This window comes from Rhinoderma darwinii, chromosome 4 (genome assembly GCF_050947455.1).
Source record: "Rhinoderma darwinii isolate aRhiDar2 chromosome 4, aRhiDar2.hap1, whole genome shotgun sequence".
NCBI lineage: Eukaryota > Metazoa > Chordata > Amphibia > Anura > Rhinodermatidae > Rhinoderma > Rhinoderma darwinii.
Window position 1 is genome coordinate 93,716,230 of NC_134690.1, and position 16,454 is coordinate 93,732,683.

At 42.4% G+C, this 16,454-nt stretch overlaps 1 protein-coding gene across 2 annotated transcripts in view; it reads right to left on the reverse strand.

The window, feature by feature from the left end:
- Positions 1 to 4,260: 4,260 nt before the first annotated feature.
- Positions 4,261 to 16,454, reverse strand: part of HDLBP (high density lipoprotein binding protein) — a 36,577-nt gene continuing 24,383 nt past the window's right edge. For both annotated transcript variants that reach the window (XM_075861371.1, XM_075861372.1), the window contains exons 24-28: positions 15,460 to 15,603; positions 10,612 to 10,791; positions 5,914 to 6,030; positions 5,621 to 5,755; positions 4,261 to 5,486 (exon numbers count right to left, since the gene is read on the reverse strand). In XM_075861371.1, the coding sequence (XP_075717486.1) occupies positions 5,352 to 5,486; positions 5,621 to 5,755; positions 5,914 to 6,030; positions 10,612 to 10,791; positions 15,460 to 15,603 (711 nt within the window). In that variant the 3' untranslated portion in view covers positions 4,261 to 5,351. The remainder of the gene's footprint in view (positions 5,487 to 5,620; positions 5,756 to 5,913; positions 6,031 to 10,611; positions 10,792 to 15,459; positions 15,604 to 16,454) is intronic.

Consider the following 16,454-nt stretch of genomic DNA (forward strand, 5'->3'; position numbering starts at 1 on the left):
TGCCCTCAGTTAAAGGGAAGGTGTCATGATTTTTTTTTTAATTATATTGCTTTTAATAAAATATAAACAAAAATTGTATTTATTAGTGTTGTCACTTTGTAATTTTTACTTCTCTTTGGGGGCTGCCATTTTTCTTTTTCATCTCTGTATGTGTCGATTAACGACACATATAGAGATAGAATACGGCACATACATCCTCAGAGAATGCGAACGGGAACCGTTCCATTCTGTGACGCGTACGCCGTCTGTGTGGGAAAGGCGCATGCGCCGCTCCCACACAGACCAAAACGAAGCTCGTTCGCAGAGCGAAATTTGACGCCATTTTCATGTGGACCGGAAGCCGCTGCCGGACAGCAAGATGACGACTTCCGGCCATATGTTCAACGAAACGAAGGCGCAAGGAATAGGAGCGTAAACCAGCAGAGGCGGCGGCAGGAGCAGGTAATTTATGTTTGTGTATGTGATGTGTGTATTATGTTCGTGTTATACTGTTTGAGGAGCACTGTATCTAATCCTCCTACACTGTGCAGTCGCTAAGAAAATGGCGGCACACAGTGTAGGAGGTTTGAAGACATTCAAACCCTATTTCTCCTGGCACTAGCCAGAAGAAGGGAGGGGGGATTATGTGAGGACACTAGAGAAGAGTGTGTCTGCCCTAAATTTGCAGCATAAATCAATGAGGTTGCTTTACCATAGTGACCATGCTGCAATTTTGGGAACTACTCCCTCTAGTGCCCAGTATATGGAAATGTTATAAAATTAGAATCCAATTTATAATATTTCCTGACTTGTGAAAAAATTTAAACAATGTGTATTCACTCAAATACTAATTGTTTAACTGAAAAAAAAATAATAATAATAATAATTCTAGTGACATTCGCTTTAAAGAGGCTCTGTCACCAGATTTTGCAACCCCTATCTGCTATTGCAGAAGATCTGCGCTGCAATGTAGATTACAGTAACGTTTTTATTTTTAAAAAACGAGCATTTTTGGCCAAGTTATGACCATTTTCGTATTTATGCAAATGAGGCTTGCAAAAGTACAACTGGGCGTGTTGAAAAGTAAAAGTACAACTGGGCGTGTATTATGTGCGTACATCGGGGCGTGTTTACTACTTTTACTAGCTGGGCGTTGTGTATAGAAGTATCATCCACTTCTCTTCAGAACGCCCAGCTTCTGGCAGTGCAGACACACAGCGTGTTCTCGAGAGATCACGCTGTGACGTCACTCACAGGTCCTGCATCGTGTCGGCACCAGAGGCTACAGTTGATTCTGCAGCAGCATCAGCGTTTGCAGGTAAGTAGCTACATCGACTTACCTGCAAACGCCGATGCTGCTGCAGAATCATCTGTAGCCTCTGGTGCCGATGTGTCCTCGCTCGTCTGACACGATGCAGGACCTGTGAGTGACGACACAGCGTGATCTCTTGAGAACACGGCTGTGTCTGCACTGCCAGAAGCTGGGCGTTCTGAAGAGAAGTGGATGATACTTCTCTTCAGAACGCCCAGCTAGTAAAAGTAGTAAACACGCCCCGATGTACGCACATAATACACGCCCAGTTGTACTTTTACTTTTCAACACACCCAGTTGTACTTTTGCAAACCTCATTTGCATAAATACGAAAATGGTCATAACTTGGCCAAAAATGCTCGTTTTTTAAAAATAAAAACGTTACTGTAATCTACATTGCAGCGCCGATCTGCTGCAATAGCAGATCGGGGTTGCAAAATCTGGTGACAGAGCCTCTTTAAAGCAGGATTCTCAAAAACAAAGAAATGGACCCTAAGCTAGGACTGGTTGTTATGCAGTGTGTATTTACCTTTTCTGTTATTTTTCACAACAATTTGGTCATCAGTCCCCAATAACGCAAACGGGTTTAGAGTCAATAGGCAAGTGAGAAAGTAAATATTACGTTGTTAAACCAGCCCAGAAATCTGCAAGTGTTACATGTGGATATAGCATTGCATTTTATTGGATGAAATCCACAGCATGTCCAGAATCTGCTACAGATTATTCCCCCCTCGGAATTAAGTAAATTGAATCGCCTCCAGCTGTGCCAGGACTGCTGCGGAGGAGGATAATCGTCCTGGCATGGCTGGAGGCTATGTCCGGTCATTCTGCAGTCGCTTGTGTGAAGGAACTACGGGATGTGGATTAAGCTGGACATGAATGAAGAGAAGTGTATGATGCTGATTGCTCAGCGTCATACACTTTTCTTTACTACGCCCACTTGGTAAAGAGTAAAAAAATGCCCACTTGGGCATTAAGAACAAATTTGCATAACACTTAAAATGTTCATAACTGTCAAAAATATTTTTTTAAAGAAAAAAAACAACATTACTTATCTACATTAAAGTGCCTATTAGATTATGTAGAAGATAGGGCAGTTAGGCTCTGTCACCAGTTTATCTTTAACATACCCCATTAACGTGCACTTACATTGTACTGTACTTTGTTGCCGAATTTCAGAGTGGATGTATAACCCGGTCTAAATGTTTAGTGGTGTCGAATGTGATAGAATTGGTACCCTGAAAAAGTTTACATTCTCAGCTTATTTATGGGCCTGCGTACACTTATTCTGTGCTCAATTGTGCTTAAAAGATCTACTGTAACTGCTGTATTTTTATCTAGCCTAGCTTTAGTCAAACAGATCAAAAGGTAACAATCCAGGATATATCTGTACACCAGACCTTCAGTGGTCCTTTCTTGTACTACAAGGAAAAAGTAGAAGACTGGCCTCATGCACACGACCGTAGCCATGTGCACGCCAGTGATTTTCGGGTCGGCCGGCAGCGGACTGAGCCCGGACCACAGAAGACAGCCGTAATAAGACATGTCCGTTCTTTCTGCGGTGTGGGCTCCCGGGCCATGCACAGGCCGTAAAAACTACGGTCGTGTGCATGGCCTCATAGAAATGAATGTGGCCGCAATTCTCCCGTTTATTTTCGGGGGAATTGCGGCTGCTAAAGCACGTTAGTGTGATTGGGCCTTAGGCCATGTGTACAGAGATGGCCATAGGTCACATGCACAGATTGCTGGGGATTTTATCCTTTGCATAACAATGGGTGAAATCTATATGTGCCAGAATAGCTTAAAATGTGCAGCATATTCACAAGTCAGTGTGATTTTTCTCGTCTGCATGTCCACTTAGTCCACTAAGCCCCATGCACATGCATTATATTATACTCTGTTGTAGTAGTAAAAACAAATCTGTCACGTGTGGCCATGGGCTACAGGTGTCAAAGCACTTAACATTGTGAGATAACAGGACATTTTATCAGCAACATCGTGAGGTAGCGTTCTCCAGGCGAGAAGTAACACTAAATGCCACCACTTCAGTTATCTGACCCAAGTAATGAAATTGTTCAACGCCTCAGCAAGAGTGGTAAATTTCAACAGACCCACCCCCTATATTAAACCGACTAGAACGTCATGAGTTTTCTGAAAACCTGAATATGGAGAATTTCCATTCTTTACTTATCCAGGCTCCTATGAGATAATGTAGGTCTCGTAAGAAAAGAGATTTTCATCCGATGCCTCCTTCTGAAAAACAATTTGTACCAAAAATAGTCTTCTTACATTAAAGGAGTTTTCATAGGATCCCCCCCACCCAAAAAAAAAAAAGCAGAAAACAATTTCCCTGACATTACAAAACTTTTTGACCATATTCCATTTAACAAAATTCGGTATTTAGTCATTTGCATTCCTGTTTTGCACCGTTTCCATTCCTTGCTAGCGGTTTACTTCCTGCATGGCTTGCCTGTCTTCTGAACTGACTAGACAACAGTGCAAGCGTGGTGCATAGAGCGTACAGCAGGGCCCGCTTGTATTAGCGAGCAGACCAATCGCTACTACATCAACCACGCATGCAGGGGATAGAGAGAGTACAGTGGGGGGCCGCGCATGAGCGTTCTCCCGCTGTGAAAATACACGTCACTAATGCCGTGCTATATACTGGGCTAGGACTATCGGATCCTAGCCCATGTGACCGGTATGCGACACGTCACTAGAAGCTGAAGGAAAAGGGACTTGAAAAAGGTCACGTAACACTGAGATAGCGGAGAAACATGGCACTTTGGAAATCGTAAGTTAATTACTACGTTTTTGTGGTGGCGAGACCAAATAAAATGCCCAGATAAAAGTTCAACTCGGAAAACCCCTTCAACTCTTACAGCTTACTTGCTTTGCTCATTCTTTACCATAAGATATACCCCCCCCCCCCTCTCATGCCTAAAATAAAAACCAGGACACAGAAAAGATTGGCTTTTAGAGGATGTTTATTTCCTGACCTTTGTGTACAGGAAGTTGATACTGAGGCACAGTAAGTAGAAATGTCCAAGGAGTAAGAGGGCTGAGGAGGGGGCTGAGGAGAGGTCTGGAAAAAACCTGGAACTAATGTTACCCCCACCCAAACTGGACAAAATATATGATCCCTTTCCCCCGGCATCAGAGGTAAGGGGACAAGAGAAAGGGCTGTGACGGGACTATTAAGATGTGGTGGGCTTTTTAACCCATTTCATTACTCAGTCAGCTCATGGCAAGGTTGTTCTTTAGCAGCAGAGGGGTAAAATTCCATCCTGATGCCACTGGTGTATAATTCTAGGCTTCTCCACAGCCTGGAACATGATTGGCTGTAATGTCATAAAACCGGATGAGAGGAGGGGGAGGGGGAAGCCAACACACCTTCAACACTCCCCCCTTTGTGCATATCCCTCCCTCACAAATGGCTCTGGCAGTGGAAGGGTTACAGGGCACTTCGTAATACATTCTGCTCTGCAGCAGGACAGGATGTCAATTAGAACCAAGGTATTTTAGAAACTACCATGCCAGATTATCATCTAAGCTGCAGTCTGAATCATCCAAGTCTGCTTAAAAACAGAATTTCACGTAACATTTTAAGGAGATTACCAAGTATAGCTGCACACCGAACAGTTTGGTCAGAAGTACTAGGAGGACAAATGGGTTATACAATTCCAATGGTATAAACGTCTGATGCACGCCATCCTATGGATAGACATAATCCCATAAAATCAGAGTAGTAGTTTCAGCAAGTCAGCAGATACTACACTTACTCCAGATATCTAGCAACTAACAAAAGGCCTGTAGTGGCAGTATGTACAACTTAGGAAGGGGCTGTCACTATAGAGCTGCAGCAGTGTAGAAACACTTTGCATCTCTATGGCAATCATAGGCTCTTTCTATCCCTATAACTCAAATACCACATTTTGACTTTTGTGAGGAAGTGCCAGGTAAACCCTTGCAGCAGTGACTTATGTAGAATCCTGGAAGGCAGAGGAAAGGGAGATAAGGAGATGACAGGTCATGTGATTCAGACACAGCAACAGGAGAGTTAACAGGAAGCAGACATGTCAGCAGGCATTAAGCCTTTTCCACCACCGTGTCTTTTTGGGCCCCATGGAGAAGTCTTGTGGGCCACTGGAGCCCCAAAGCTGGGGAAGTCCTCAGAGCTGGTCATATCAGGAGCCTTAGGAATGGGGGAAAAAAAAATATTCAATACATCACTATAACAGATTTTATACTTTTGTCCTTGCATGGTTCCAAATTGATGTTCTATGGATCTTTGATTATGGCGTGACTGTGGGTTTGTAAGAGACTCACCTTCTCATTACTGCCTCCTGCTGTCCAGGGAGCATCACGTACAACAAAGCCCTTGGATTGCTGGCCATTGTTCTCATCCGGAGAGGCTGACTTCATGTAAGACTTCATCGCTTGACTCTCTACCACATCAGACAACTATAAAGTTTAAAAAAAAATAAAAAAAAATTAAAAACACATTTAATATTCCCAGCTATAACTATAGAGCGGCTATAAAACTTTATTTAAATTCAGTGAATGTGATGCAACAATTTTTTATATTCCGAAACCCAAATGCAAGCATTAAATAAACCTACATATTCCTCCTCCAAATTCAGCAGATGATCGATGGCTTCATCAACATCCTCAGGTTTGCCCATCACAGTCACAAGGTTTGGATCAGGGGCTCCACTCTGAGGAAAACGAATATCCACCTAGACAAGGAGGTTTATTTGATCAAATGTACTTGTAGTGTATCAGCAGGCAAAAACAAATCTCATCACAGACCATGCTCCTGTATGTGAGTAAGGGCCTGTTCACATCAGCGTTAGGTTCCGTTAATGGGTTCCGTTAGACCTTTCCGTCAGGGGAACCCATCAACAAAAATGCAAAAGGAAACCATAACTTTCCGTTAAACGTTACCATTGAAATCATTGTTTCCGTTCCGGAAAGGTTTCAGGTTTTTTTTGCAGAAAAAAAAATAGCACAGTCGACCGTGCTATTGATTCAGTCAAAAACACCGAAACCTTACAGAATGGAGACAAACGGAAACCATTAGCAACGGAAGCATTGCCATTGACATCAATGGTAATGCTAACAGAAAGCTATGGTTTCGGTTTGATGGGTTCCTCAGACAGAACCCATCAACCAAACCGAACACTGATGTGAAAACACCCTAATCGAATCCAAATGGAATATTTTTATTCAATGGGGGAGATTTAATTCGCAAAACACCCAGAATTCTGGCACAAAATGCAGCAAAAAATTGGTGTACGCCAACATTTTTTTATGAGTTTTATTTTGACACTCTTTCCACCCTCGACAGTTTTGACAAGGGGCTAGAAAATGGGACATAGCCAAGTAGTAAAATGTGCCTGATTTTCTTAACCCTTTAACGACAGCCATTTTTTCGTTTTCGGTTTTCACTCCCCACGTTCCAAGAGCCATAACTTATTTTTCCGTCAATGGAGCGGTGTGAGGGCTTATTATTTGCGGGAGGAGTTGTAGTTTCTAATAGAACCATTTAAAGTACCATATAATGTATTGGATAACTGGAAAAAAAAACTGCGATTCCTACATTGTTTTTTGGGTTTTCGTTTTTACGGCTTTCACTGTGCGGTAAAAGCAACAACTTAAATCGTATTGAGCCGCAGAAAAAAGTTACGGTGATATAGGTTTTTGTATATATTACTACATTTAAAAAGAAAAAAAACTTTAAAAAATAAATAAAAATTGTTTTGTTTCACCACATTCCGAGAGCCAGAACTTTTATTTTTCTGTGGATTGAGGGCTTATTTTTTGCGGGACGAGCTGTAGTTCTTATTGGTACAATTTTTTGGTATGTACAACTTTATCACTTTTTATGGCATTTTTTTTTTGCAAGTTAAAGAGGCTCTGTCACCACATTATAAGTGCCCTATCTCCTACATAATGAGATGGGCGCTATAATGTAGATGACAGTAATGCTTTTTATTTTAAAAAAAACTATTTTCACCACTTTATTAGCGATTTTAGATTTATGCTAAAGAGTTGCTTAATCCCCAAGTGGGCGTGTTTTTACTTTAGACCAAGTGGGCGTTGTACAGAGGAGTGTATGACGCTGACCAATCAGCATCATGCACTCCTCTCCATTCATTTACTCAGCGCATAGGGATCCTGTTAGATCCTGATGTGCTGTCTTATACTAACACATTAACGATACTGAAGTGTTTAGACAGTGAATAGACATTCCACGGGATGTCTATTCACAATCCCTGCACTTCGTTACTCTGTCTGTGGTAGTTACAGCAGAGGAAGCGTGATCTCGCGAGATCTCGCTGTAAATGACAGGTTACAACGAGATCACGCTTCCTCTGCTGTAACTACCACAGAAACAGTAACGAAGTGCAGAGATTGTGAATAGACAACCCGTGGAATGTCTATTCACTGTCTAAACACTTCAGTATTGTTAATGTGTGAGTATAAGACAGCACATAAGGATCTAACAGGATCCCTATGCGCTGAGTAAATGAATGGAGAGGAGTGCATGATGCTGATTGGTCAGCGTCATACACTCCTCTGTACAACGCCCACTTGGTCTAAAGTAAAAATACGCCCACTTGGGCATTAAGCAACTCATTAGCATAAATCTAAAAGTCGCTAATAAAGTGGTGAAAATAGATCGTTTTTCTAAATAAAAAGCATTACTGTCACCTACATTACAGCGCCGATCACATTATGTAGGAGATAGGGCACTTATAATGTGGTGACAGAGCCTCTTTAAGCTGACCAAAACAGCAATTTTGGCGGTTTAAATGTTTTGATTTTTGCTGCGTTCACTAGGAGAGTTAAAAAAATTGTATATTGTAATAGTTAAGACTTTTACAGTCGCAGCGATACCAATTTTTTTACATTAATTTAAAAAGGATAAAAGGGAAAATGTTTGAAATTTTTTTTTATTTTTTTTTCACTATTAGCTTTATTAAAGGGAATGTGTTGCCAGAAAAACATGTTGTTTTTTTTTAAATTAAACATTTAGTGTGTAGGTGATTAAACATTGTTCAAATTTTTTTTATTTTTTTCACGAGTCAGGAAATATTATAAATTAATTCTAATTTATAATATTTCCCATTGCTGGTCACTAGATGGAGCTATTCCCAAAATTGCAGCATTGCATGTGGTAAAGCAACCACATTGCTTTATGCTGCAAAATTGGGTAAAAAGCCCTCGCTCTAGTGAGCTCTCAGCATCCCCCCCCTCCTTTATCCTGGCTAGTGCCGGGATAAACGAGGGGTTTGAACGGTCTAACCTCCTACACTGTGTCTCGCCATTTTTTGAGCTAACACACAGTGTAGTAGGTTTACATACAGTAGTAAACGTACACAAACACGAACATACATAGAAATCTCTTACCTGCTCCTGCTGCCGCGGATCCCTCCGGCCCGTCCGCTCCGTCTGCTGCCGCTGGTCCAAGTGCACAAGTCCGGAAGCCGCGACCGGAAGTAGTAATCTTACTGTCCGGCCGCGACTTCCGGTCCACAGGAAAATGGCGCCGGACGGCGCGCATTTCAAATTGGACTGTGTGGGAGCGGCGCATGCGCAGTTCCCACACAGATGGCGTACATGTTAGTGGATGGAACGGGCCCCGTTCGCAGTCCCTATGGGACTGTGGCTGCCGTATTCCATGTCTGTATGTGTCGTTAATCGACACATACAGAAATGGAAAAAAAAATGGCAGCCCCCATAGGGAAGAAAAAAAGTGTAAAAATAAGACAAAGTAAAACACAAACACACAAATAAATATAAACGTTTTTGATAAAGCACTAACATCTTTAACATATTAAAAAAAAAATTGTGCTGACACTGTTCCTTTAAACTTTTTTGTTTTTTTTTTACACCATTTACTAGTCCCCCTAGAGGACTTGAACCAGCGATCGTTCGATTGCTGGTACAATATACTGCAATACTAATGTATTGCAGTACATAGTCATTTTCACAGGCTTCTGTTAAGCCGTGCCAGAGAAACAGCTTAATAGAAGCAGACAAAAGGCAGATCTGGGGGCCTCAATAGGCCCCCCTGTACTGCCATGAAAACCAACGGCGCCCCCCGATCGCAGTGTAGGGGCGCCGATGAGCTGTTGGAGGGGGGCGCCCAATCTCTATCAGCATTTGAGCGGTTAAACGGCCAGGAACCGCGTGATCGCTGTTCCCAGCCGTTAGTCTGGGCTGTCAGATGTAAAACACAACTGACACCTGCAGGGTATGGAGGGCGTTCAGCCCGTGAGCGGCCTCCATACTTCCCTATGAAACTTATCACGTGAATGTACGTGATAATGCGTCAAGGGGTTAAAGAGGCTCAGTCATTAGTTTATAACTGCCCCATCTCCTACCTAATGTAATAGGCGCTTAGATGTAGATAAGTACTTTTTTTGAAAAACGTTTGACAGTTATGAAGATTTTAAGATTTATGCACATTTGTTCTTAATGCACAAATGGGCGTTTTTTTTTTAACTTTTGACCAAGTGGGCGTTGTTAAGAAAAGTATGACGCTGACCAATCAGCGTCATACACTCTTCATTCATGTCCAGCTGCACTCACAGCACAGCGTGATATCGCGAGATCACACTGTGCTGTCACTCCCACAGTAACTTCACCAGAACGTCAGGAGAATGACCAGACATCGCCTCCCGCTGTGCTGGGAGTATAGCTGAACATGAATGAAGAGAAGTATGTGATGCTAATTGGACCAAGTGGGCGTTGTAAAGAAAAGTATGACGCTGACCAAGGTAAAAAACCGCTTAGTTGGATATGAACAAATTTGCATAAATCTTACAATCTTCATAACGGTCAAAATTAAAAGTTTTAAAAAAACAAAAACAGTACTTCTCTACATCAAAACTCCTATTACATAAGGTAGGAGATAGGGCAGTTATAAACTGGTGACAGAGCCTCTTTAATAGCGTGCACTTTCTTTGGTGCAATATATTAATGTTAAAAGGGGGTTTCACCATTATTAATATTTATCACCTATTCTGTGAATAGGTGATATATACCGGATTATGGGGGGGCGGGGGGTCTGACCGCTGGAAGCCCCACAAGAATGAGTTTACCTTGCCATTCCTAGGAGCCCCATAGGAATGGAACGATTGGTCAAGCATGCGCACTCTGTACCACTCAATTCTATGGTGCTGCCAAGCGCTATCTTCCACTCACTCTCCATAAGATGACCCCTCTAAAACCCTATACCCCAACAGGGCATATGGAAACAGATGTCTACTACTATGAAACATTTAAAAAAATCTGGTCATAACATGTACCTTAAACTCATCCATGATCTTGCGTACGGCTTTGCCTCTTCCACCAATAATCCGGGCATGGACACGGTGATCCAGAGTAATGTCTTCTGACACCATCTGCTCCAGGTCCCCAACAATTTGCATGATTGATTCTTTCGCAGCCTCTGTATTTTTCTCGTAACCAGTGATTGTGATCTGATCCTAAAGATAATTAATGTAACAAAGTGGTCAATTAAAGAGTCACAAAAATGCAGGAATAAAATAAAAATGGTATAAATGAACTATAATATGGTCTTGCACTACATCAAACCACCGAAGAGCTCATGCACAGGGCCATATTGCGGCTCCGTGCGTAATCAGTTTATATTTAGAGCCAGATATAAAAGCCTTTGGAAAGGCTTTCCTGGTCTCGTAGGAACATACTGCCCAAACACATACCGGCAAGTTGGAAACCCCCTTTTTTTTTTTTTTTAAACTCGTTTTATTGAAAGAATTTGCACAATACAAATGTCCGTAGTAAAGAACAGTAAAGAAACACATTTAGGTAATAATACATTACATGAACATAGAGGTGGATAGTAGTAATGGTAGTTATTAACAGGTCATGACACATTAGATCACATATTAATCTTCAATAAGTACATCCCAACGGGCGCCATACATTTTAAGGTCAATTTCCAAATTATTTCAGACAAAATATAGAAGTCCTGCAAGTATCTATTCGTATGCCATCAGCCCTCCTCAAGGTTGCAGCAACAGGTCCCTCAGGTCTGTAAATCTATGCGGAGTGTACAGAGTGCATGGTGAATCACACCAAATCTGCCATGTTTTATAAAATTTACTAATACACCCTCTTTTTTTATATAAAACTCGCTCATATGGAATAATGGAATTGATCAGCGATTTCCATTTCGCCACCCTAGGTGGTCTCTGATCCATCCACCGAAGTGCGATGGTTTTCCTTGCCATAAACAATACCTCTTGCAGAAGAATGCGCAGGTGGAATGGCCACTGATCTTCAGTCAGCACCCCAAATAGACAGACCTTTGGTGAGAGGGGGATCGGCTGTTTCACCACATCCCCCCAAAAGGAGGCCACCATTGGACAATCCCAAATCATATGCCAAAAAATCAGATCTGGGAAAACGGCATCTATGGCATTCAGTGCTGGGGTATCTACCCATTCTGTGCAATCTCACCGGCGTGAGATAGCTCTGATGAACTATGGATAGCTGAATCATTTTGTTATTTGCCGCCGGTGAGACCGAGAGAGGAGATGAGAGTACATCCTCCCATTCCTCCCCCGTCAGATCTGGTATCAAGCCCTCCCATTTATCCTTCACCGGTAACATGACATTGGCCAAGTTAGCTTGTATAAGAGCTGTGTAGACAGCAGAGATCAGCCCCCGGGGGCCCTGTGATCTAAAAACACCAATCAGAGGGAATCGTGAGAATTCGTGATCTGACCTAGGGTATTGACTCGCGAGAGCATGCCGCAGCTGTAGATATCGATAGAAACCTTCTCTAGGAATTTGGAAGTCCTCTTGCATTTGTGTAAAGGATTTAACCAGTTCAGGACCGGGCTATTTTGCGCCTTCAGGACCAGACACCGTTTAGCCATTTTTAGCACGTGTTAGTTAAATGGCTATAACGTTTTTATTTATTGGGCTAACGACGTGATTTTTGCGACGTTTTTTCCGTAGACAATGCAGGTTTCATTTTTTATCGTTTTTATACACACCTTTTTTGCTATTTTAGAATTTTTATTCATAAAGTTTGAAAATAATAGTAAAAAAATAAGCTTTTTTACGTTTCAGCAATTTTTTTGGGTAATAACATAGTTTTAACCTAACATAGACCTTTTATTTGTGATCGTCATTGTCTACGGTAAATTTTAATATATTACATGTCTATATTAGGGTAATTGGGTCAGCGCTAGCGTTACAACAATGATTGGCGGTGGGGGGGGGGGCGTTTTTTTTGGGGTAGGTATTTTATGTGTATTTATTATTACATTTTTTTTGCACTTTACTTTATTATTTTTTTATTACTATGGTCTGTCCCCCCAAAGGTCAAAAAAGACCTTTGGGGAACTTTATATATTTTTTTTCTTTCTTTTACACCATCTTTTCCACTGTAACTGGAGCTGCACAGCAGCCCCAGTTACAGGGGAGATCAGCCCTCTCATAGTGACGATTGTCACTAATAGGGCTGTGCTGGGTCTAGTAAGACCCAGCAGCAGCCCGCCACTAACAGCACCCGGCGATCATGTGACCAGTCACATGATCACCGGGAGGAATAGAGACAGCGCCCCTGCTGCTGTCTCTATTCCTATACACAGCGTTCATTGAACGCTGTGTAAAAACACATCGGAGAAGACAGAAGCAGTGAAAGCTGCTTCTATCCTCTCCTCAGGGTCCCCGGCAGTCACTGACAGCCGGAGACCCGACATTCAGCTGCCCGATCGCGCGGGCAGCAAGTTAAAACCCGAGCCGTAAAAAGTCTATGGCTCGGGTTTTAAGGACCCTGACCGCAGGCCGTAAATATACAGCCAGCGGTCGGGAACCAGTTAAAGACGTTATCAACATACACATCCCCAATTCTACGCACCTCAAAGCCACACCAGAAAGGGGGGGCCTGCCCTTCCATTAGATGAGCAAGAAGGGGATTATCCCACAATGGCATGTCCACCTGTATATCTGCATATGCATAAATTTGTTTGGCAGCCATCCAGGCCTGCACTGCCACCCTATGGATTGGAAGCATTGCCTTATAGGTTCCCGGAGAACTTTCTAGCACTGGCCAGAGATGTGTAAGATGCAAATATGTAGCAAGGTGCTGTTCCCGCGTTGGTAACGGATCCGGCCCTGTCCATAGCTGTAGGTACCTCAGCTGCCCAGCTAGATAATACATGAACAGGTCCGGTAATGCCATCCCTCCCTCATGTTTAGGTCTCTGCAGGGTAGACAAACTAAGTTTGGATCTATTGGATCCCCAAATAAAGGCTGGGAATAAGGCATGAAGGGATTTAAAAAAGGCCTTATATACTGGTATGGCTGTGTGCTCTAGGACATAGACATTTTGGCAGAATGACCATTTTAATTAAGTTTACTCGGCCCGTCACTGCCAATCGAAGGGCCCCCCACACCTTGAACTTGAGTTTGATATAATCCAACAGAGGCAGTATATTGGTGATTCGGTCCTGCCTATGGTCTCGGTTTATAATAATACTTAGATATTCAAAGGACGACACCACCTGCAAACCGTACTCAGCATCCGCCCACCCTACCCCCTTTAAAGGCATGAAAAAAGATTTATTCCAATTAACACATAGGCCAGAAAATCTACCGAACTGGTTCAGAATTTCAATAGCTAGCCCCAAAGTGTCTCTCGGGTATGACATGTACAGTATCACATCATCTGCATACAAACTGATCCTCTCCTCTCTTCCCCCCCCAACACTATTCCCTGATATTCTGGGTGCGTTCTGATACGGATCGCCAAAGGTTCAATAGCTACTGCGAACAATAGCGGGGAGAGAGGGCACCCCTGCCTAGTACCCCTACGGAGTTGAAAATAGAGGGACATTATACCATTGATCAAAATTTGCGCCCTCGGATCCTTATACAGGATTATCCATTTAATTAAAGTCGGGCCAAAACCAAACCTCTAATGTTTCAAACAAATATGCCCACTCAACGGAATCGAAGGCCTTGGCCGCATCAAGAGATCCCATTGCCCAGTCCTCCTTCAGTGCCTCACCTATTTGAGCCAAAATTTGAACCTTGCGTATATTGTCAGAAGTGGACCTCCCAGGCATGAATTGGAAACCCCCTTTAAAGAGGATCTGTCACTAGTTTAGTAATGCCCAATCTCCTAGCTAATCTGATCGGCGCTGTCACACTGATAATGCTAGTGAAAATTGTGTCCCAAAATGTTTATTTTAAAAAAGTTATGTTTATATTTTTTCTAAATATGTAAATGAGCCTATACTAGACAAGTGGGCGTCAACAGCAGCGATTCTCCTGAGGCGGAGCCTCCTCACAGCCTCTGACGCTGTCCTATCAGCATGAAGCTGCTTCACACATTGTGAGAGACTGAGGCTGGAGGGAAGGGGGATCACTTCAAACAGCCATATCTCCGGCTGAGAACCACCTAGAACAGCGGTGGCATATGAAAGATGAGATTCTGATCTTTCATATGGCAGTTCTATCTGTGAAACAACCGGAGGTATCACCAGTTGAAAACACAGTCGGGAATGGAAGCTGTATACTATATGATCAGGCTGTGTTGCTGGGCAGGGAAGAGGAGAACTGGATGAGCTGATTGGACAGAGTCATAGAGAAAACATTACACTGCCCAGAGAGAAAAGAAAGGGTAACCTCCCATTTGGCAAGTATATAGCAAATTAGCATATTTAAAAAAATGCTCATAAATTTGCAAATAAACGTTTTGGTTTTTGGGGGGGGGGGGGGGGATATCAGCATCATAGCGCCTATTAGATTAGTTAGGAAATCAGGAATTAATAAACGTGACAGATCCTCCTTAAGTAGTAAAACAAGTTGGTCACAACTGTTCTACGAAGGTGGTGGAACAGAGCTGGCAGCAGGATTCATTTCCCCTACAAGAACAAATTTAATGGGTGGTCTCATCAGAAAACCCCTTTCAGTTTGTAGCCATTTGGGTCCAGCTCCCAAACAGTTCATTTTGTCAGGTGAAGCCATGGCCAGCCAGACATTTCTCCCTGCAGCGTTTGCTTATATTTCATGACGGCTATTCAAATGAATTTAATAAACAGACGTAGTGCATGAAATACAAAAATGAGTATTTTTTAGCAACAAGGAAAGTGTTAAACAAATCTAAAGTTTACCTGGTTTTCATCATTCTTATCTGGAAACTGGATGTTGACATCATGCTCAATGCGGATTTGACTGATGACTGCACCTTTGCGACCAATAATTTTAGGGTGGTACTTGGGATCTACAGAGATGACCAGCTTGAAGCTTCTCAAGGCCTACAAAGCAAAAGCCAGTGATTAGAGAAAACCAGAGTGACAAAAAAACTAAACCAAAAAAAGAACCACCTTATTAACTGGCAACATCCAACATGCGGTCTCAGAGACCATGCCCTCGTCATCACCAGTGGGTGTCGGCTGAATACTATAGCTAACCCACTGCTGCAACGGCCGGAATCGGAGACCGCTCGGATTTCGGCCAATTAACCCCTTAGAGGTTACAGTCCATAGTGACCGCAGCATCTAAGGGGTAGGAATCCACCTGTTACCGATAAGTTATGAGCTTAGAAGTTATCGAGAACAGGTGGATCCTGCGTGTCAGGCACACAGGACCCAATGTCACCAAAGCAGTCAGTCCCGCTGATCTGACCAATTTGGTTTTGAGCACAAGTTACAGCTTTTATGTATCCAGGATACATAGACGCTGTATCACAAAAAGTCAAAAATTTGTCAAAAAGTCAAAAAGTTTTAAATAAAAGACAAACACGAAAAAGTTGCTTAAAAACACAATACATTTTTGCTTTCTAATTAAACAAAGTGTTCAAAGGTTTAAATAGCCTTTAACGCAATATATGGAATGCCTTACTGTAGTTGTAAGTCGTGGTAATCAAACAGGCTGAGAAACTGTGCTCGTGCGATAAACAGAAGGCGAAACTCCAGATGGACTGTTTGATGCCATGTGGAATTAAAAAAAAACTAATGTTTGTAAGTATAATAAGCAGAGTTCCCAGCACTGGTTGTAGATGTTGTTGCACTGTGTCCATATTTTATGTTTTTGCTGAATAGTGAAGACCGCTTTACAGAAAGAACTTATTGGACTTAAAGTGCAGGATTCTTCTCTTCCAGCAGGA